This window comes from Dendropsophus ebraccatus, chromosome 7 (assembly GCF_027789765.1).
Source record: "Dendropsophus ebraccatus isolate aDenEbr1 chromosome 7, aDenEbr1.pat, whole genome shotgun sequence".
NCBI lineage: Eukaryota > Metazoa > Chordata > Amphibia > Anura > Hylidae > Dendropsophus > Dendropsophus ebraccatus.
The window spans coordinates 41,154,878-41,178,382 of NC_091460.1; the positions used below are offsets into that span (position 1 = coordinate 41,154,878).

The 23,505-nt window shown below is 43.1% G+C and overlaps 1 protein-coding gene across 2 annotated transcripts in view; it reads left to right on the forward strand.

Annotated features, from left to right (window-relative positions):
* PPP2R2C (protein phosphatase 2 regulatory subunit Bgamma) overlaps positions 1-23,505 on the forward strand; it is a 104,812-nt gene that overhangs the window by 37,696 nt on the left and 43,611 nt on the right. Inside the window, exon 2 of one of the 2 annotated variants that reach the window (XM_069976415.1) lies at positions 933-962. The exons of the other annotated variant lie outside the window; for it this stretch is intronic. Coding sequence (XP_069832516.1) covers positions 933-962 — 30 coding nt within the window. The remainder of the gene's footprint in view (positions 1-932; positions 963-23,505) is intronic. 2 annotated transcript variants of the gene reach the window in all.

The following is a 23,505-nucleotide window of genomic DNA, read 5'->3' on the forward strand; positions in this document are numbered from 1 at the left end:
ATGACTTCTCCATTATGGCCTAAAGACTCCTCCACAATGGCCCAATGACTCCTCCATAATGGCCCAATGACTCCTCCATAATGGCCCAATGACTCCTCCATAACAGCACAATGACTCCTCCAAAATGGTCTAATGACTCCTCTATAATGTCCCAATGACCCCTCCATAATGTCCCAATGACCCCTCAATAGCACAGTGGCACAATGACTCCTCCATAATAGCAAAATGACTCCTCCATAACAACACAATGACTCCTCCATAATGGCCCAATGACTCCTCCATAACGGCCCAATGACTCCTCCATAACGGCACAATGACTCCTCCATAATGGCCCAATGACTCCTCCATAATGGCACCATAACTCCTCCATAATGGCCCAATGACTCCTCTATAATGGCCCAATGACTCCTCTATAATAACACACTGACTCTTCCATAATAACACATTGAGTCCTCCAAACCGGCACAATGACTCCAGCTCAGTGGCACACCCATATCAGCACAATAGCCCTTCCAAAACAGATAGACGGTACAGAACAGTGATTGTCCTACACTTCTCCTAGAACTATGACTTGTCCATAAACTATGAAATCATAGTCCTCATACCTAAACTATGGACTTCTGTTACTAAGGTTTAAGAAAACTAGTAGCATACTCTTGGGTTCAGAGGAATGTCCCAGGTCATATATACTTTTTTTTCTATTTGCATTTGTAGTAATTTGTTGTATCTACTTTTTGTGTTGTTTTGTGGTGTATGTCTGTTTTGTTTGTACCCCTCTCCTGACCTGTTCTACATCAGACCCCATGTCAGTAGATATCCAGCTATGGGCCTTGTACCTTGCTGTGTTACGTTTGGTGTCTCATCTGGGTGACTACAGTGAATAGACTTTAAGTTTGTATTCTTTTTGTTTTTTTTTGTGCCTGTTGCATTAGGCTGCCTTGACATCATAACAACAAGCAATGGTAGGTCTCCCCATCTTCTCTTATTAAACAAGACAACTGTTCCTTTAATTATTTACTTGTGTTTTACTTAATATAATTTATTGAAAATTTATGTAATAAATGAACTAATATGTGACTAAGGGTACTATTACACGGAACGATAATCAGACGAATTGGCCCGATTCGGCCGATTATCGCTCCGTGTAATAAATGCAACGATCAGCCGATGACAACGATTATCGGCTGATCGTTGATATAGGTTAGACCCTATTTTCGTCGGGCGCCGACCGCGCACCGCTGCGTGTAATAGCGGTGCGTGGCTGGCGACTAACCATATACATTACCCATCCACGTTCCAGGGCTGCTCCTGCCGTCCGCTTCTCCCGGGGTCCCGCGCCCGCTCTAACTTCACATCGGCCTGTCAGCTGATAGGCCGCTCAGCCAATCACAGGCCGCGGTGGTCCCGGCCTGTGATTGGCTGAGCGGCCTACCAGCTGACAGGCCGCTGTGAAGCTAGAGCGCGCACGGGACCCCGGGAGAAGCGGACGGCAGGAGCAGCCCTGGAACGTGGATGGGTAATGTATGCCAGTTTAGCAAGGGCTGCAAGGACATCGGTAACGATGTCCTTGCAGCTCTTGTCAAACGATTATCGGGCCGTGTAATAGGCCCAGTAAACGAGCAACGATCTAGCAGATCGCTGCTCGTTTACAGGTATTATCGGGCCCTGCTCGGCCCGTGTAATACCACCCTCAGGGTGATCCTACACAACATGGTTATAGGGGTAACCACTCGAGAAGTGTATTATACGGTATATATAATTTCTTTGTACTTCATCTTCAGTCCCTATGAACCTATAACCTTTGTACATTTGAGGCAACTAAACATGAAGTACATAAATCTTACTTTGTTCATGCATTTAGTAACTGTGTCATGTATGATCACCCTAAAGGGCCCCATTGATCTAATGATTGTTAGAATCGACTGTTAGAATTGTTACATCTATGGTGCCAAAAATTTCATTAAAAGGGGTTATCCAGCATGGGGGCACTTTTTTGGGGGGACCGGGGAGGAGGTGGCTTAAATAAAAGACATCCACTTACCTCCCCGCTTCCAGCGGCCGGGTCCCGCATCACGGTGCCCGGTCCCCGGCCGCTTCCGGGTGTCTGACACCGCCCGAGACTCTACGTCTCAGGGCCGCTCAGCCACTCAGTGAAGGAGGTGGGATCCGTTTGAAGTCTGCTCGGATCCCGCCTCCTTCACTGAGTGGCTGAGCGGCCCTGAGACGTAGCGTCTCGGGCAGCGTCAGACACCTGGAAGCGGCCGGGCACCGGAGCGCCGTGATGCGGGACCCGCGCGCTGGAACCGGGGAGGTAAGTGGACGTCTTTTATTTCAGCCACCTCCTCCCCGGTCCCCCCAAAAAAGTGCCCCCACGCTGGAGCACCCCTTTAACATGCTTCAAATTCTTATATGAGTTTATTAAAATGTTGATTGCTTGTTGGTCAATATCATATAATTTCTATGCACATTTACTGATTGTTAATGATATTTCATTATGAGGTATACCGAACATACAGATCACATCCAGAGTCCAAATTAATGCTAAAAATTGTCATTTCATTCATGAGCCATTTGTCATTTACCAGTCTGAACAATACTGCATTATTTATCAAGGTATCTTCAAAGAATTATATTTTTAAGTTAGAAATATAGAAGATTTAGAAGATGTAGATTTATCAACCACATCTGCTAGAAGTTTGTTCCAAGTCTCTACTACTCTTTCAGTAAATTAAGTAAATTTTCTCATGTTGTTTCTGATCTTTCCACAACGAACTTCAGATTGTGTCCGCTTGTTCTTGTGTTAAGTTTCTTCCTTCTTGAACCATATTTAGTTCTTTAACATATTTAAAGGTTTCGATCATGCCACCCCCTCTCTTCTTTCCTCCAGTCTATACACATTCAAATCCTTAAGTTTTTCCTGATATGTTTAATGCCTGACACCCTCCACCACGGTTTTTGGACCAGTTCATCAATATCTTTATACATAGGTAAGGTCTCCAGAACTGGACACAGTATTCCAGATGTGGTGTCGCTATAGCTCTATACAGCGGGATCACAATCTCCCTCTTCCTACTGGTTATACCTCTAGTCATGCAGCCCATAATACCATCAGCTTTCCCTACCACCTGGTTGCACTGGTGACTCATTTTAAGGTTGTCAGAAATGACTGCCCCTAAATCCTTCTCTTCTGAAGTCTTTGCTAACACAGTACTGTCAATAAAATAATGAGAGATAATGGGGCCCCTGGCGTATGTCATGGAAAAGGAGCAGATTTTTGCCCTTTTCTGTGGTCTACATCAGGCATAAGTCCTGTTCGCCTACTGGGCGGGCAGGGGTCACAGCAAGGTGGGAAAGAGGTATGGCCTCCTCCCTTGCCTAGTTTATCATGGTTTACTTCTGGAAACAGGCATAAACCATGGAAGAAATATACACCTGATTTGGAGCAGGTGTAGATTTCTGTGTCCGCCATGCGGCAGGCACAGGTGCCGCCAGGATGGATGGGGAACAGGGTATTTTTTAAGAGCGGCATACGAGTATTTTGATCTTAATAAATGTCCCCCAATGTGTTTTGGAGAGAAGTTTAGGAAGGGCTTGCTCAAGCACCTGCACCACCACAGTCTAGCTGGATACTAGTGATTGATATCCCACTGTCTGGCAGGATGCTAATGATGGATATGTATCTGTTCCTGACAAGCCACAATCTGACAGCTTATCATAGGAAGAAAATAGATTGTATCCAGCTCTACTCTATGTCATTCTCTTCTCCTGTCAACCCATAAAAACATCAGAAATTTTCCTTATGAGTCATCTTTAAGAATAGCAAGTTACGCAAGTCACATCTTAGAATAAACTGTACAGGATGAAGGCCTTCTGGTCATATAGTATCCAAATCCTCACAGCTTTAGGCCTTATACACACGTTACGTGTTTCATGGCAGGAACAGCTAGTCCGTGGAACACGTGTATTAGGCCTTAGTATTGGTGCAGATTGTCTGAAAATACATTAAAAAACAAACTGTGGCTTGGATATATTTCATTGTGGCAGAGGACAATACATTTCCGCACGCACCTGCCTGAAATCACTCACTGAGTTATAGCTCATAGAGTAATACAAAAAGGTGGGCAGTAACATGTAAGCCTATAAGATGAATGATCCACTCAATGTTACAGGATGAATATTTATTTTACACAGACCTGTCAGAGCAGAAGACGCCTCGTCTATTTATAGGGGATTTTCCAGGAAATATATTGATGCCTTATTATTTGGATGTGATAATTAGGCCTCCAATCCCATATCCCAGTAATGGAAAAGCTGCTGTGCTTGGACATTGATGGGACCTCCGATATTCTAAGGCAAGAAATATTCTTTCCTGGAAACCCCCATTCTTTCCCATAAACCCCCACTATAGTGTATATTAATTTAGAACTCTCATAGAACTGACTCACAGCCATTTTTTCTAAAGTTTTCTTTTACATTGACAGACAACTACTCCAAATGATGAATTATGTACAAGTCAATTGGTGCTCATCGATAGGCCCAGCTATTGGGTGTGAAGGGCACCACCAATGATGGCACAATCATGCATCCAACCACTTCTGTTATTGTCTATGACTACAACACATCCTCTGATTACGCATGGTGACATATGAACGATAGACCCGCACAGAAGTCACGATCAGCTGGAAGTGATTGCTCATTCCTGGGCTGATGACTGGGCAGCCCCATAGGCTCATAATCATGCTGTATAAAAGGGTCTTTAGTCTATGATAATGTATAAAAGCAAAGTACTAAGGCCTTTTATATGGTCAGATGTAGCACCACAAATTAGCAGCGATCAGCAAGAGCAGCTCATTTGCTGAGCCTTTACAAGGTCTGGCCTCATTAACGATCTCAGGAATCGTTTGTGTGGCCTATTAAAGGATTAAAGGGATACTGCGGCCAAATGTAAAGATCCAGAGACAGGGGGAGGGGTGAGAACATTTGGCCAGAGAACCTCATGATAGTTGCTTGTACACAGGTACAAGATGTCTTCTCCAGACAAAACTCACATTTTTTGTAAGGGTACTATTACACGGAATGATAATCGGCTGAATCGGCCCTATCCGGACGATTATTGTTCCATGTAATATAGACATTGATCAGCCGATGATCGTTGTCATCTGCTGATCGTTGATATAGGTTCTGACCTAAAATCATCGGGCGCCGACCTCGCACCGCTACATGTAATAGCGGGGCGTGGCCGACGCTGATGATATGCAAAGAGAAATACATTACTTATCCAGGCTGCAGGGCTCCTCTTCCTCTGTGCTTCTCCCCGGGTCCCGCGCGCTGCAGCTTCAGAGCGGCCTGCCTCAGTTTGCAGGCCGCTCAGCCAATCACAGGCCGGGACCGGCACGGCCTGTGATTGGCTGAGCGGCCTGTCAGCTGAGACAGGCCACTCTGAAGCTGGGGCGCACAGACCTGAGGAGAAGTACAGAGGAAGAGGAGCCCTGCCACCTGGACAGGTAATTTATACAGTTTAAACAAGGGCTGCAAGGACATCAGTAACGATGTATCTGCAGCCCTTGTTAAACGATTATCGGGCCGTGTAATAGGCCCAGTAAACGAGCGCCGATCTAGCAGTTTACAGGTATTATCGGGCCCCCATTGGCCCATGTAATAGGACCCTAAGGCTGGGTTCACAAACACCAGGTTAACCATGTTTTTTTGAAAAAAAAAACACATCCGTTTTGATCCATTTTTCTTTATAATGGAAATCAATGAAAAAACAGATCCAAATGGATTGCACAAAATTACATCCTTTTTTGCATCCATTTTTTCATAAAACATATACATTAAATGAACTACAAAAACACTGTGTGAACTCAACCTAACTTAGGTTCCTTGTCCTTTTTATTAATTTGGTTGCTTTCTTTAATTTTTCCACTGTATAGGCTTCTTATATTCAGCCGCATCCAATGCCAAAGATTATATGCACATGTTAGACATGTATTTAGTAGAGAATCCACTGAAGTAATCTGGCACTTGCAGGTGTGCAGCAGATCAACACAAGGATTAGCCACATTAGCCAGTCAGCGGGCCTAATCTTCGGCATTTCCATATGAAATAAATAACATGCTACTTATGGCCGCAACAGATTTTTTTGTGCCGCAGCTAAATATCCAAACGGGAATTTTTGCATATTTTTGCGGAAACCCAATTCACCTGCCTGAGAGGCACAATGATCACCTAATTTGATGGGAAAATCAATGTGAAATCCTGAACTTGGAAACTGGGCCAAAACTTGGAAAATGGGCCAAAGGAGCCCCTATATAGTGTCATCCAGTTGAGAAAGAAGGAACAAATTCCAGTTTTTATTAGCTGTCCGATAAAGTCACTGTAGCAGCTGACGCATTTCGGACTGAACACAGTGCTTAATCATGGCTAAGAAACAAACAATATAATAACAGCTCTGAAGCTACATTGATAGCTGTGTAGCCAGGTGTGCCAACCAAAGTACCCATTACAGTACCAGTCTCATAGAGACATCTCTAGAGCTCTTATATAGTGGCAGCTATTAATCCCCCTTATATCCACCATACTGAGTTAGTTATTAACTCTCATCCAGTAGAAGGGAGCAGCATGACACATCCTTTTTCATGGCACTTTGGAGGATGTTTCCCCTGAAGAAGTATAGAAGTTTCTATACTTATATACATATTGCTATAGGGAACGTATTGGCCCCCTCCTATCCTTTCCATTCACCAATGCTTCACACAATGTAGCTCTTGACATCTTAAAATATATCTCTTTGCTGTTATATTTTCTACATATTGTCATTTCTTTCAATGATGCTTTGATTGCTCTGAAGTGCAGAAGTTATTCTGAGGCAGACAATTGGGTTAGATTATAGTTACCGCAGGCTTTGCACCACATAATACCATCATTTGCCTGACGTCAGCGCTGAGTGTGGGTGGTAACCGCCTGTTCCGAGTCTTGAAATCTCATTCTGTTTATATTGTTGGATTGAACAACATTGAGCATTGAGGTCAGTCTGCTCTGTGTTTAGCGGTGAAGGATCAGAAGAACAAATGTAGGAAATACGTACAACGTGTCCCGCATAGTCATGACTAGGAAGAACCTATGAAATGTAAATCAAGAGCAATTGTATGGGCCCAATAGGCAAGATCCCAATACAAGAGGAAGCCCTGTCATACCAGGTCCATTATACATTATAGGCAACAAGAAGATGCTTTATAGAGGGACACCACTCCTGTACTATATTTTTACTGGATTTTAGACTCCTTTATGCACAGGACTTTTTTTAACAGCTTTAGGCTTTGTTCACACTGTGTATAAACAACAGCCCCAGTTTGACATGTTCCTGAGGCCAGTATTACCATATTGGCTGCAGGACCATCATTTTGTTTTAATTGGAATACGGGCACATTTGTGTGTGCCTGCAAACCAATTAACCATTTAAGTCTCTACAATGTACACCCGTCAGAAAGGCCATACATTTTGTGGACACAGCAGGAACAATGGCCGCTGTTCCCACATTATAGGCTGCAAATAATTGTGCGGCCTTAGGGGAACAATACAGTGTGTGAACAGCCCTTGTCAATGCAGTGTATTATTTTAAGCCAAGAACCGCCGTTGTTTTTGTCGCTAACAATGGCCGTTCTTGTCTTAAAGTGTCACTGTCATTTTTTTTCAGAAATAGTCCAGACGATTTTAAGAAACTTTGTAATTGGGTTTTTTAGGCAAATATGCCATTATCTGCATTCAAAAAGACTTTCCCCAGGTCCCCCCCCCCTCCCCTCCTCTCTCTCATTCACTGCTCATTATCAGGAAATCTCAACTCTCAACAGTCGTGCCCTGTGTAATCTATGGGGGGGGGGGGGAGAAGAGGGAGATTAGTCGGCAGCAGAGAGCAGAGAACAAAGTATTACAAGTATTACACAGAAGGACTTGTGTAAAAGCTGTATTCAGAAGTCAGAGAGGTCAGTGCTGACTGTCAGAGGAGATAGCCAGTGATGTAGCTGTAAATTAACTCTTTGTTGTCCTGTTTTGGTGCCTCATCTCCCTCCATAGAGAACATCTCATCTCTCCATAGAGAACAATGAAGACAGGTGGGAGAGCTTCAAACCACTTTTTCATGATAAAAATGCATTTTTCGGCTAATAAACCCAATTACAAAGTTTCTTAAAATCACCTGTACTATTGATTTCAGCAAAAAAAAAAAAAAAAGTAAACGACAGTGACACTTTAAAAAATACACAGTATGAAAATAGCCTTGTTCTAGTTGCTAGTTGTGCAGAGCTGTCATATGGTATAGGAATCTATAGGCCCATAGCATACCCATACATAATTTTATAGGGAGGTACACGATGAATAAGTCATATTGCATTTCTACCCTCCCTACTATTCAGTGTTACACAATGTCTATGTAAATAACACCATTCAGTATCATGATAAACAGTGTCCACATAAAGCATAACCCAACACACTTGGATATGCAGTGCTCATATAAACAGTGATATACATGCCACTTAATGCAATAAAGTGCCTCGTACCCTCCCCCCCTTAATGGCCCCTTAGCACTGTACTGTGCTGATCAGGTGCTTTACAGTGCCACCGTGGTATATGCTATATACAATGCCCAGATGTACCACATCCTGCCATGTGATGATTGCTATACAGTTCATATTGTCATACCCATGGGCAGATATTATTTAGGGCTAGCTGGTGGGTGTAGGTGCACTGGACCCTGGGGACCTTGGGTCTGTCCCTGTAGGATAGACTGACCCTTCTATAGTATATAGTGCAACTGTACAAATAATTTCTTTGTAATCCACCGGATACTTTATGGCAGCCCTAAAGGGAACCTGTCACCCTCCCCGTGCCGGGGTGACAGGCTCCCGACCCCCCGTTAGAGCCCCCTATACTCACTTAATCCCGCCGGGTCCCACTTCTGGAGATGGTCGGGTCACGGAGATCTCAGCCGCTGTAGCCCGGCGCGCACGCTGAGAGATGAGTCCAACGCTCATAGAGAATGACGGAGCGCTGGACTCTCCTGTCATTCTCTATGAGTGTTGGACTCATCTCAGGGGCGCGCGGGATCATGTGAGTATAGAGAGCTCTAACGGGGGGTCAGGATCCTGTCACCCCATCACCGGGGGTGACAGGTCCTCTTTAAGCCCCTTTAACACGGTCTCAACGCTCGCTTGCTCCTCGTTCCCCGCTATTACACGCTTTGGCAGCGAGCGGGTGAGTGCAGAGGGGGCTGTGGGGGGCTGCCTGTGTGATCGCTTGATCGTCCGGGCAGCCCATGGCAGATAGCAGCGGTCTGTTGCACGGAGCGATGGCAGCATATAGTTGCTATATTAGTCGTTTGTCTTTCAAAGTGTTGAAAGACAAATGACTGCAACAATCGGCCAACATACAGACCATAATCGTTTCGTGTCATAGGGCCTTAAACCATTACACATCACCTCACTACAGTATACAGTATGTACGTATCAAGTAATACAGAACAATGTTAGACACATTGCCTATACTGGATATACTGCCACATGGCAACCATTTTACTTCAACAGCAAATAGACTGGGTACTACGATACTTCAATATAGGGGGAGATTTACATGGTGTAAGGTGAAACTGGCTCAGTTGCCCCCAGCAACCAATCAGATTCCACCTTTAATTTTCCAAAGAGTCTGTGGGGAATGAAAAGTGGAATCTGATTGGTTGCTGGGGGTGACTGAGCCAGTTTCACTTTACACCATGTTTGATAAATCTGCCCCATTGTGTCAAGAATTGTTTTGGAAATGCTTTCTGCCCCCATAGTCCTATAGAGTCCCCCCATTATGCTTATACATGACATACAGTTTCCCCATATAGCCTATAGGTACAAGCTGGTGATGTGCTCAGACCAGTTTGCTTCTTTTATTGTGAACAATCCCCTCTAAGAGCTTGAAGGGAAAAAAAAGAGCCTGATCCCATAAACATTCTTATATCTTATATATATTATATTTTACATATATAAATTCACTGAACGTTCACATTGGACCGTGAAATATCTTCTATAGAACAGCACCGACCAGCGTGATATATTTACTATAGAAGGTTGTAGTGCCAGCAGCCGACATCATACAATAATGAACTCCCTCTCAGCTATCTGGATGTTATGACTCAAAATGTAGTAATTTCAGCCTACACTTTGCCATAGAAACGAAGGAACAAAATGTACCAAGGTACAGACTGTAGGAGTAAGTTACCACTTCCGATGTTACCATGAAAGTCCTTGTGTGTCCGTCAATGGACCCTGGCTAGCGTAACACAGGGATGCGGTAAATAATTCATAATATGGGTTATTAGCGCCTTCTGGGATGTAGCGGGGCTGAGGTTTTACTTCGAGGCATCCCATTATTGTTCCTTGTGTTTTTGCCTCTGGTTTTACATAGGACTGCAAGAAACATTCAGAAATTTAAAGCTGCATTGTGATTGGTAGCTTTGGCAACAATATTAGTTTTGATAAAAAAGGGGCAAATGCATGTACGTAAAAGGGTTGTCCAGGCTTAGAAAAACATGGCTGCTCTCTTTCAGAAACAGCACCCCTCTGCAGGTCCTGGGGTCAGGGAAGTCAGTGGTGTATAGCAGACAGTATAATTTATAGACACTCCATGGAACATGCCGCCCCTACAATGTGCCACCGTAACCATAAAATCCTTTGTCCTACTGGAAGGAACGGCCCTGGGTGGGAGGACAAGTCCTTTACTCCTCGGCTCCCAGTGCTTTCTGTCCTGTATGGCTAGACAGCCCCATAGACTTATAGAGAAACAGGGAGGAGATTGCTGTCAGCAGAGAGCACTGTGTCAGACTGAAAATAAGGCAACATTTCCTGCAGGACATACAGCAGCTGATAAGTATGTGGAGACTTGAGATTTTTAAATAGAAGTAAATTACAAAGTTGATTTGAAAGAAAAATATTTTTGCTGGACAACCACTTTAAGTTGCTTTCTCCCTGGTGCAAGTAAAAAAACGCTTGGCCCACAGTTCTCAGTCTCTCTCATGGCAGAGCTCAGAGGCAAGAGATTTATCCAAAACTGTAGTTCAGAGGTAGGAAAATGCACCTTCTTGTGTCAGGCTATGTTCACACTACGTAAAAAACACAGCCGTAATTCAGAACAACGGCCATAATTGCGCAAACTCCTATGTGCAATTACAGCCGTTGTTGTGAAATACGGCCGTGTTTTTTATATAGTGTGAACCCGGCCTCATGGTGTGACTAAGAGACAGGGACGGCCATTGCATGTTTTACTGGTACTACAATTTTTTTAAATGGTAGGGTGTTGTTCTATAGGCCTGGTTGGAAGCCTGCATAGAATGAAGCTATGGGGTCCTTTTTCACCTTCAGCTCCTTGGCTGTTCTTCTCATTTCTTTGACCTTGCTCATAGACTTAGGACCACCAGACTTGAACAGTGTCCTGGACTGTAGTTCCTCACCCCATGTAGTCCTGGCCTTAACACTTTACTAACACTTCCTCTCACTTTAGGGCTGGCTCTTTACTACTCCCCTCTCATTATAGAGGCTGGATTAGAGTAGGCTTCTCCACCCATTCTGGATGATTTCTAGCTGTGTGAACAAAAGTTTACAGTTTGAGTTGCCTAAGAACATGCCCAAGAGCATAACACTGTGCAAATAATATAAAAAACAATATGAAAGTGCATATAAAGTATACGACATGTAACATATGACACCTCCCTTAAAGGGGTAGTGCGGCCGTAAACAATTATTCACAGAATAACACACATTACAAAGTTATACAACTTTGTAATGTATGTTATGTCTGTGAATGGTCCCCTTCCCCGTGTCCCACCACCCCCACCCGTGTACCCGGAAGTGTGGTGCGCTATACATACCTGTCATGTGCCGACTTGTCTCCGATCTTCAGTCTGCGATGTCGTCTTCGGACGGCCCGGCCGAATCCCTCCGAGCGTCCTGATTGCCGGCCGCCCTCTGCCGCGTCATCGGCTGCTCAGCCGCGATTGGCTGATCATAACTGTGCTCAGCCAATCGCGGCTGAGCAGCCAATGACGCTGAAAAGGGCGGCCGGCACTCAGGACGGTCGGAGGGATTCGGCCGGGCCGTCCGAAGACGACATCGCAGACTGAAGATCGGAGACGAGTCGGCACGTGACAGGTATGTATAGCGCACCACACTTCCGGGTACACGGGTGGGGGTGGTGGGACACGGGGAAGGGGGCCATTCACAGACATAACATACATTACAAAGTTGTATAACTTTGTAATGTGTGTTATTCTGTGAATAATTGTTTACCGCCGCACTACCCCTTTAAGGACCCCCGGTGGGATACCATGGGGGGGGGGGGTCATTTTGCTAATTTTGACAGCTAACTACAACAGAATCTATCTCCTATTTATCTATCTATCTCTCTCATATCTATCTATCTATCTATCTATCTATCTCCTATTTATCTATCTATCTATCTCCTATCTATCTATCTATCTATCTCCTATCTATCTATCTATCTATCTATCTATCTATCTATCTCTCTCATATCCATCTATCTTATCTATCTCTTATTGTTATCAATCTATATTTATCTATCTATCTATCTATCTATCTATCTATCTATTATGTATCTATCTATCTATTATCTATCTATCTATCTATCTATCTATCTATCTATCTATCTATTATCTATCTATCTATCAGAAGAATACCGCAGCACTCATGGGATAGAATTCAACACAACGTGTTTATTTCCCCAAACCGCTTTGCGGTATTCTTCTTAATGATATTACCTATACCGGGTGGTCGCTGGTATATACCTCCTGGCACCACATTCATCGCTACACGAGTGCTGCATTCATTCTGAATTTCTTATCTATCTATCTATCTATCTCCTATCTATCTCGCTATCTATCTATCTATCTCCTATCTATCTATCTATCCATCTATCTCCTATCTATCTATCTATCTATCTATCTATCTATCTATCTCCTATCTATCTATCTATCTATCTATCCATCTATCTCCTATCTATCTATCTATCTATCTATCTCCTATCTATCTATCTATCTCCTATCTATCTATCTATCTATCCATCTATCTCCTATCTATCTATCTATCTATCTATCTCCTATCTATCTATCTATCTATCTATCTATCTATCTATCCATATATTATATATCTCCTATCTATCTATCTATCTATCTATCTATCTATCTATCTAGGGACCTAGGGGCTGCAGGGACCTCTGTCATTGTCTGGACCCCCTGTTCCCTCCCTGCCATGTACAGTATATGGATGAGAGCAGGAGCAGCAGTTAGTGTTATCACTCCCCCTCGTACCTGCACAAATCTATCCTGTTCATCTGTATCTATGTAATATGTCTCCCTCTCTCTCCCTTTCCAGTATATACCTATCTCATATTCACTTATCTCCCCTTTTACGCCTAAGAAATATATAGCTGCAATCTTGTATTACCTTGTTTACATTGTTTTCATCTAAAGACCTACAAGACAATCTGTGAATTCTCCCCTGTATTTTATGACTGTATAACATTGCCATTCTTCAGTAAAAGCATTTCAGCTGCGGATAATGTGGCATTCCTATCCTCTGCTCAGATGTTTTATATTTGTCTCCATGCATAATTCATGTCATGGTTGTTTCACTCTTACTGGCTGCTAGTTGACTTTCAAGCATATTGTGTTATTAGCAGAGCTGTTTTTTTCTTTTTCTTTTTTTTTAAAGTAAAGCAGACACATTATTTCCAATCTGTCCTGATAATTCAGTAGAAAGGCAGAATAACATCTCCTCACTCTGGAGTACAACAATGGAGGGAGAAATATTCAGCAGATTTGCCTTAGCTGGTTGGTATTCATGAAATACAGAATCATTATTCTGCAAGGGCAATTTTCACATTCTTGACATTTATAAAGCCCATATATATATATATATATATATATATATATATATATATATATATATATATATATATACACTCACCGGCCACTTTATGAGGTACACCATGCTAGTAACGGGTTGGACCCCTTTTGCCTTCAGAACTGCCTCAATTCTTCGTGGCATAGATACAACAAGGTGCTGGAAGCATTCCTCAGAGATTTTGGTCCATATTGACATGATGGCATCACACAGTTGCCGCAGATTTGTCGGCTGCACATCCATGATGCGAATCTCCCGTTCCACCACATCCCAAAGATGCTCTATTGGATTGAGATCTGGTGACTGTGGAGGCCATTTGAGTACAGTGAACTCATTGTCATGTTCAAGAAACCAGTCTGAGATGATTCTAGCTTTATGACATGGCGCATTATCCTGCTGAAAGTAGCCATCAGATGTTGGGTACATTGTGGTCATAAAGGGATGGACATGGTCAGCAACAATACTCAGGTAGGCTGTGGCGTTGCAATGATGCTCAATTGGTACCAAGGGGTCCAAAGAGTGCCAAGAAAATATTCACCACACCATGACACCACCACCACCAGCCTGAACCGTTGATACAAGGCAGGATGGATCCATGCTTTCATGTTGTTGACGCCATATTCTGACCCTACCATCCAAATGTCGCAGCAGAAATCGAGACTCATCAGACCAGACAACGTTTTTCCAATCTTCTACTGTCCAATTTCGATGAGCTTGTGCAAATTGTAGCCTCAGTTTCCTGTTCTTAGCTGAAAGAAGTGGCACCCGGTGTGGTCTTCTGCAGCTGTAGCCCATCTGCCTCAAAGGTCGACGTACTGTGCGTTCAGAGATGCTCTTCTGCCTACCTTGGTTGTAACGGTTGGCTATTTGAGTCACTGTTGCCTTTCTATCAGCTCAAACCAGTCTGCCCATTCTCCTCTGACCTCTGGCATCAACAAGGCATTTCTGCCCACAGAACTGCCGCTCACTGCATGTTTTTTCTTCTTTGGACCATTCTCTGTAAACCATAGAGATGGTTGTGCGTGAAAATCCCAGTAGATCAGCAGTTTCTGAAATACTCAGACCAGCCCTTCTGGCACCAACAACCATGCCACGTTCAAAGGCACTCAAATCACCTTTCTTCAGTAGCGTAGCGACAGTGAAGGCAGGGAAGGCGACTGCTATGGGGCCCCTGCATGAAGGGGGCCCGAGGAAGCCTGCCCTTCCTTCATGGTAGGTACCCCGCTCCCCCAGGGGTCCAGAGAGGAAGAGGGACCCCCACTGCACTGTTCAGTCCCCTCACTGTAGTGCCGGGTGAGCAGGCTAAACAGAGGAGCAGGACCTGCCAGACAGGACAGGAGAGGGATTAAAGGACAACTCCCACGAAAATTTTTTTTAGCTTATTTAACACACATTACAAAGTTATATAACTTTGTAATGTGGTTAAATACCCGGTCTGGCCCCCTTCCCCCACTTTCGGACCCCCGACCCCCCGCCCGGAAGTTAAAGAATATATACATTACCTATTACGATCGTCACGGTCCTCTTCTCCCGGGCGGCATCTGGTGACGACGACGTCAGAGCCCGGGGGCGGTCCGGGTCTTCTTCCTCCTCGGCGTCTTCATAGAGAGTGAATGGGACGGAAAAGGCTGCTGGTGCGCATGTGCTGGAGCGCATCACATGGCTTCCAGCTTCGTCAGCCGTGATTGGCTGAGGTTGCTGGAAGCCATGTGATGCGCTCCAGCCAATAAAAAGGCTGCCGGTGCGCAAGCGCACTGGCAGCCTTTTCCATCCCCAGGACCCGGAAATCAGAGACATCGCTGGACGGCGGACGGCGGTGACGGTGAGGCGGACGGCGGGCGAATGGAGTGGCGATCGTCACCGGAGGGATGGTGAGTATGGTGTCTGTGTGTGTCTGTGTTTTTTTTTTTTTTTGGGGGGGGGGGTCCCGCGGGAGTTGTCCTTTAAAGACCTTTGGATCACATGACCCAAAGGTCCTCAATACTTCTATGTGAAGATCAGCCCGGACTACAGGAGGAGGAGGGGGAAGCCTGGGAGCTGTAAGTGCTGTGTATGTGTGTCAGTGTGTGTACATATGTATCTGTGGGTATATGTATATGTCAGTGTGTGTATATATATATCTGTGTATATATTTATATGTCAGTATGTGTATGTATCTGTGGCTATATGTGTGTGTGTGTGTGTGTATGTCAGCAATGTCTGTAGCACTGGTGTATATGTGTGTGTGTGTGTATGTCAGCAATGTCTGTAGCACTGGTGTATATGTGTGTGTATGTCAGCAATGTCTGTAGCACTGGTGTATATGTGTGTGTATGTCAGCAATGTCTGTAGCACTGGTGTATATATGTGTGTGTGTATGTCAGCAATGTCCTTAGCACTGGTGTATATGTGTGTTTGCTCCCAAAGATGTTCTGCAGCAGCTTCTATTAATGCTGGGCTCTAATAAAGGAACCCACCATTAATATCTGCTGCATTTTCTTTTATTTCTGGTTAAGTATTTCTTATTACAATCAGATGATTTCCCTGTGTACAGTCTATTCATGGTGTATACATCTGTACTAGGGTAATTACATTACAGTGTATATAGGCTATGTTCACACTACGTATATTTCAGTCAGTATTGTGGTCCTAATATTGCAACCAAAACCAGGAGTGGATTAAAAACACAGAAAGGCTCTGTTCACATAATGTTGAAATTGAGTGGATGGCCGCCATTTAATGGCAAATATTTGCTGTTATTTTAAAACAACGGCTTTTGTATTGAAATAATGGCAGTTATTTACTGTTATATGGCGGCCATCCACTCAATTTCAACATAGTGTGAACAGATCCTTTCTGTGTTTTTAATCCACTCCTGGTTTTGGTTGCAATATGAGGACCACAATACTGACTGAAATATACGTAGTGTGAACCTAGCCTATTAATATGTGTGTATGTCAGTGGCGTATCTGTATATATGTTATTGGTGCCTCTGTGTGTGTATATGTGCGTCATTGTCTGTGTTTGGCGAGGGGGGGGTGGGCGTACAGGATTTATGGGGCCCCATACAGTTTTTTGCTATGGGGCCCCATGAATCCTAGCTACGCCCCTGCCTTTCTTCCCCATACTGATGCTCGGTTTAAACTCCAGGAGATTGTGTTGACTATGTCTACATGCCTAAATGCACAGAGTTGCCGCCATGTGATTGGCTGATTAGAAATTAAGTGGTAACGTGCAGTTGGACAGGTGTACCTAATAATGTGGCCGGTGAGTATATATATATATATATATATATATATATATATATATATATATATATATATATAAAATCACATACCTATATATTGTCTGACACCAAAGGTATAAGAAGCACTCCCCCCATTCCCATAGCTTCTACTACAGTTGGCTGAGCAGAGGACGTGGTTAGCAGTTATCAGAGAGAAATGTCCGTAGTTTCCTCTTCTGGAGGACTGGGGTCCTTACTCCTTGAACATCATATCCTTTTGACAGCAATGCTTTCTGTAATTTACGGTCTGTAGTGTCTGTCCTAGCAGGGTTGTGCCAGAATAGAACAGTACTATAAATCAGCATTTGTTCTTTCCCAGTGCTAGAACAGGCAGGACAGGCTATAGAATTTAGCAGACTCCTACAGTAATGCAACGTCATACAACGACCAAATAATATTACCACCATATAAAGTAGAAGTAATATATTAATACTATTACTAAATATTACCTTCACATCATGACCACATTGACCGCTATGACCAATGAATACCATTACACTTAAACCATATACTACCACTGCATATATTACCACCATATCGTTTCTGAATAAAAAACACTTTACTAAGATCGTTATTACAACCATACAATCACCATACTGTGGTAGATACCATCTTGGCACAGGTGATTATAGTTACATATTCAGTTACATCCATGTTACTGACTTTCAGTTTTAGGGTGCCTTCACACGTACCGTATCGCTGCGTATTTATCGCACAAAACTCGCATGAAAGTAGCTGCTTTTTTTTGTGGTGTTGAACTCACCTGTGAAAATCATGTGAAAAACAAAACTCGCATGTAAAATCGCACCAAACACGCATTAAAATCGCACCAAACAGGCACCAAAATCGCACCAAACATGCAGCGAGAATACACATACATTGACTTTATAGTAATCAGTATCACTGTGGATTTATGTGCGAGAAACTCGCAGCGATAAATACTCAGTGATACGGTACGTGTGAAGGCACCCTTATTCTCCATCTGGCCTAGACCGCCATTGAAGACTTCTTCCAGCCAAGACCCAGATGTTTGGCTTCTCATTTTTGCAGCACTGTCTCTATCTATTCGCCACCATCTTCATAAACCTTCCATTCTGCTGCTCCTAAAACAGAATAACATTAGTTACTCTAAAAAAAGATGAGTAGAAAAACTTGAGCACAGTTTCAGACAGACTTGGTGTTGGCTGTAGTGGGGTTAACCCAAAGTGTATGTTCAATCCATAGGAATCATAATATTTCTTCTACTCCAGCCCCCTGTTCACTATTCCTGTTGCTTTCCCCCTGGTGCAAGTATATAACTGCTTGGCCCACAGCTCTTGATCTCTCATGGCAGATCTCAGAGGCAAGACGTTTGGGTCTGTTTGTCCCATGGTATAACTCATAGGCAGGAAAACACATCTTGTGTCATGGTGTGACTTAGAAGCAGAGACACACATGGTTCTTTCACTGGTAATGAAGATGGTAGGGTGCAGTTCTCTAGGTTTGTGATGTGAATGCTATACTGCACTAGACCTGGTTTAAAGCCCACTTAGGCACATGTGATTACTGAGTTATTCACTCTCCCTTGTATTCTCCATCTAGCCTAGACTTCCATGAAAACTTCTTTTAGCCGAGACTCAGCTCTGCAGAGTTTTTAGCCCAGATGTCTTTGTCTTACTTACTTTTGCAGTACCCTTCCTATCTGTTCTACACCCTCTTCACAAATCTTCCATCCTGCTTTCTCCATAACAGTATAACTTTAGTTACTCCCAAAAAACATTTGCTCACTGTTTGAGGCTTACAATGAATGGGTCTGTTATGGACATATGCTTAACAATATATGATTGTGGCATGCCCCATCCTTTCCCCAGGGCTTTTCTAATAAATCCTTTAAAGACTGGAAAGAACACAGTGTCCAATGCTTTGGGGATTTATTAGATCAATCCACTGGCACCTTCCTCTCCTGGGAAGACGTTCATACTGTACACCTAGACAAGTGTCCCAAATGCCAACTCGCTAGGGCTGACTTACTTCATTGTGTGTGGCACTGCCCCCTGATTGAAGATGTGTGGAAAGGTGTGAGTGCATTCATAAAGACTGTGTGTGGCACACGACTGTAGCGCTGGATCCTCTGGCCTGTATCTTTCATTACATACCCACTGTCCCTTCTGACCCTTCCTCCACGACGGTGGCACACAAAGGGATTCATTTGTTCCTCCTGGTGGCCCTCAAATGTATCCTACGACACTGGTTGCAGCCTACCATACCCCAGATAGGGGAAATTTGTGAATATATGGACTCCCTCCTACATCGGGAATTAATAATGGTACTTCGAGACAAGGAGCGGTCAGCAAAAAATTTCTTTATTAAATGGAAACGGTACATACAGGCCTGGTCGTCCGTTGAAAAGAGATACCAAATAATGCAGCACTTTACACTAACATCATGGTATTGCCAGTCGGACTTTATGGGTTCGCTGGGCAATCTAAAACTCCCTGTAGCATTACCTGAGTGATGTGATAGTCCGGTATCTGTACCCGTTATTCTAACACTATACAGCCTTTTCGCACGCTCCTCCTTGTCTCGATAGAACATGTTGGATTCCCCTTCCTTTCTTTCTTCCTTCCTTTTCCTTTTTGTTTCTTTTTATCTTTGTTCTCCCTTTTCAATTCAATACGATTTGACCACAAGCTGTTGGTTCTGTGTTGTAATAGGCCTGATTCACCTTGCAGGATATCTTTCTTATAGTGTTGGACGGAGAGTTTTGGTTATGGTTATAAAAGTTTTGTGTATTTTTAGTTCATGAGATGCTTTAGGCTACACCTATTGGAGATTTTCTTAAAAGCTTAGCGGAAGGATGCAATTAAGCCTTGTTAACTTACCTGTCGCCTCTGCACATAGTTCTCACTTCTCTCCAATTCAACTTTATAGAGGGTTTGCTATTACGACGCTGTTGTACATTGCCATGACTACCTTATGTGATGACTGTATCTCGCAACTTCTCTACATAGGTTCTGTAATGTACATTTCTTGGCTGGCATTGCATCATTTGTGTCCTTACGCTACTTGAACTTGTACCACTTTAAAACTCAATAAAACATGTTTAAAAAAAAAAAAAAAAAACAATATATGATGAGTTTTTTGCTTGAGTGGACAGTGATTTATTTCTTCAGTGTGTTATGCTATGTACACTCCTTGTGTGCCTTGGTTTCAAATAGACATTAGCGAATTTACATTACAAATGAAGCGAATCCCTTTGTTAGCTCGGCAATCTGCTTGTCAGCCTGCTGCTTTAGAAGTCCATGCCACTATGTGCCACTTCACCATGGATGGCTGGAAAAGCTGGATCCAGTCCTGGGAAACTTCTGACAGGACTTGATTCAGCTTTTCCAGACACCTGGGGCAGAGTAGCATGGACTTCAAAGGTAGCCGGCTGATAAGCAGATTGCCAATCTAACAAAGTGATTCGCTTTGTTTATACTGTAAGTTTCGCTCATCTCTAGTTCCAAAGTGAGTATATTTACTTCTTACCACATTGAACTGCCACATGCCTTTCTGCTTCTGACCCCTACCATTTTTTTCCTTATTCTGTTGTCATCAGGCTACCAGTTTTTATGTGACTTTTTGTTTGTCTTTTTATGACTTTTATTTGTTTTATATGATGTGATTCAATAAAAATGTTTTTACTTTTTTCTATACTTCAGTTTTTGGTCCATTTCTGGTCTGTTTTCGGTTTGGTTTTCAAAATAAAAATTGCCAAACAGATAATGCCCTGGATTTCAGTAATGCTCCACAAAATAATAATGTCTTCCTTTGTGCGCACAAAGTAAGAGTCCCTTTACTGCACCTTCACGGTAGTAATATCTTCATCACAGTAAAAGTTCCTATTTGGTGTCCTCCACACAGTTTAAGTGTTGCCTTTGAGCCATGCACACAACTAAAATTCCCTAAAGTAAAAAATCAACAAGCTATTGGGTCACTGGTGGGTGATCCAATAGCAACCACCGACACAACTCACTGAATACAATTAGCAACAAGAGGCATAACAATCTTGTGTCAATGGTCCAAAATCAAACTTGTTGCCAACACCGAACCAGGCACTGCACTCAGCTTGCCCTCTCCAGAATAGAGATGCATTTAAACCCTCATACCTGGGTGATTGGAGCAAAAGACTGGGGAACTCCACTAGGTAGATGGAGTGAGGGCACGCTCCGGCCGGTAGCGTGCGCCTAAAAAAAACTTCTGCCAGCAAGACGTGTGACGTCACAGACACAAAGTAAGGACGTCACACGACTTGCGGGCGGAAGTTTTTCACTACACTACTATTTACACTACTTAAATGTCCTATACACAGTTAGGCTTTGTTCACACAATGTTTTTTCATCTCCGTTTAAAATGACGTTCGTCATTTTGAGTCTAAAATAACGAACGTTATTTAGCAGCCTGACCTCCCCTTGCACTGATGGGCGTTTGTACATTATTCTAGTTTGGGCTACTAATTGGACTTTGGATGCGGCTTAATTGAAAAGTCCATTGAATTTAATAGTAAAAACGGAGACAGAACGGTGACAAAAGGAAAACTGTGTGTTTGCAAAAGACGTCCAAAAATAATGATCATATTCATTATTTTGACGTCTGTTATTCAATACGCTGTGTGCATTGGACGTCCGTCTTACCATTGACTTCAATGCATTGCATTGCAGTCAGTTAAATCTCGGCAAAAACGGACGTTATTTTAAATATGAAAATCATCCGCCTTTTTAATATTTTTGATGTTGTGTGAACAAAGCCTATGTTCACACGGGTAAGAGACCGGCCGGTCTCTGCCCGGATCATCCCGGCCGGTACTGTAGTACCGGCCGGATAATCTTTCTGGCCGTAGTGTTCTGATGCAGGTGCATCAGCGCGCACCTGAATCAGAACTTGCCACTGGAGACAATGAAGCAAGCGGCTGGAGCCACTCGCTTCATAGCATAAATTGACATGGGTTTCTACGGCCGCAATTCACTGAATTGCGGCCGTAGAAAACTGACATGTCAGTTATTTGTGGCGCCTCACGGGATCCCAGCCGGAGCGTATACGATGTGTATACGCTCCGGCCGGGATCCTATAGAAATGTAGGCAATGTTCCACACACAACGGCCGTACCTTTACATAGTGTGAACATAGCCTTAAAGTGCCTCCATAGTACCCTACACATAACAGTAGTGTCCCCATACAGGAAAAGTGCCACCCAGCAAATGTATAATATAAGTGTATAATATAAATGTATAAGTACTCACCTATCCCTGTTCTCATTCTCATGGCAACTGAGGCTACAGGTATCTTCCAGGTTGTGGCCTGCACGGTCAACAATATTGTGCATTCCAGTGTGCCAGCCTGTGTTGAGTCTCAAAGACCACAATCCTGAAGTGTTTGTGATCTATAAAAGTGTAGAGGGGGGTCAAGGAGCCATCATAGTACTGAATTATATTAGTGCCCTGAGTATTAGTAATATGCAGTAAAAGAACTTGTAGAGATTTTATATGACACATTGATGACCTGGGCCTACTAACTTTTTACCAATGATAGATCATCTAGTATAAAACCATATGTATTTTTGCACTGAGGAAGACTTTTAAAACCCCTGACCAATACAGACAACAGGGCAACCAGTGCTAGAATGACTGCCATAACGTACATTTATCATAAAGGTATTGGAATAAGAGTCAAATTTAGTGCATCAAAAAAGTTTTAGTAACCTAAATGCATTAGAAACCTGTTGGATATTGCACCAACAAAGTTCTATTCTACAAAATATTTATTTCTACTGAAACGTGCATGTTCACCATTGTCTAATTTGTCTAAAAAGTTTTGTCAAATTCTTACAGAAATTTTTTCAATTTTAATGACATTGTTGCAAAGCTCTTGGCTCTCGCTGTTACCAAATATACAGTCTGCTACATCTTCTGTGTACACAGTACCCTCTTTTGTGTTTACAGTTATCATGAGCAGATGATAATTCCCCAGTAATTTAACCCCTCTTTTATGTGTGAACTGTAATTATGAAATTTTATGCGGATTTACCGAAATTTGAAGTATTCATATTGTAGTGGATCTTAGCATTGTCCATTTATCCGCAGTGACTTGTAAACAACTGATGCTTAGTAAGTGTAATTTTAATGTAGGTCACAGTCACTATGATGTCATTGAAAAATTTTCATACTGTAAATTGGTTTCATACTGTAAATTGGTTGCTAGCCCAGATTGCACTAAGCTTCCATGTACCACTTAGAGCAGATCAATGTGCATTAACTCCTGAGCCGCCTC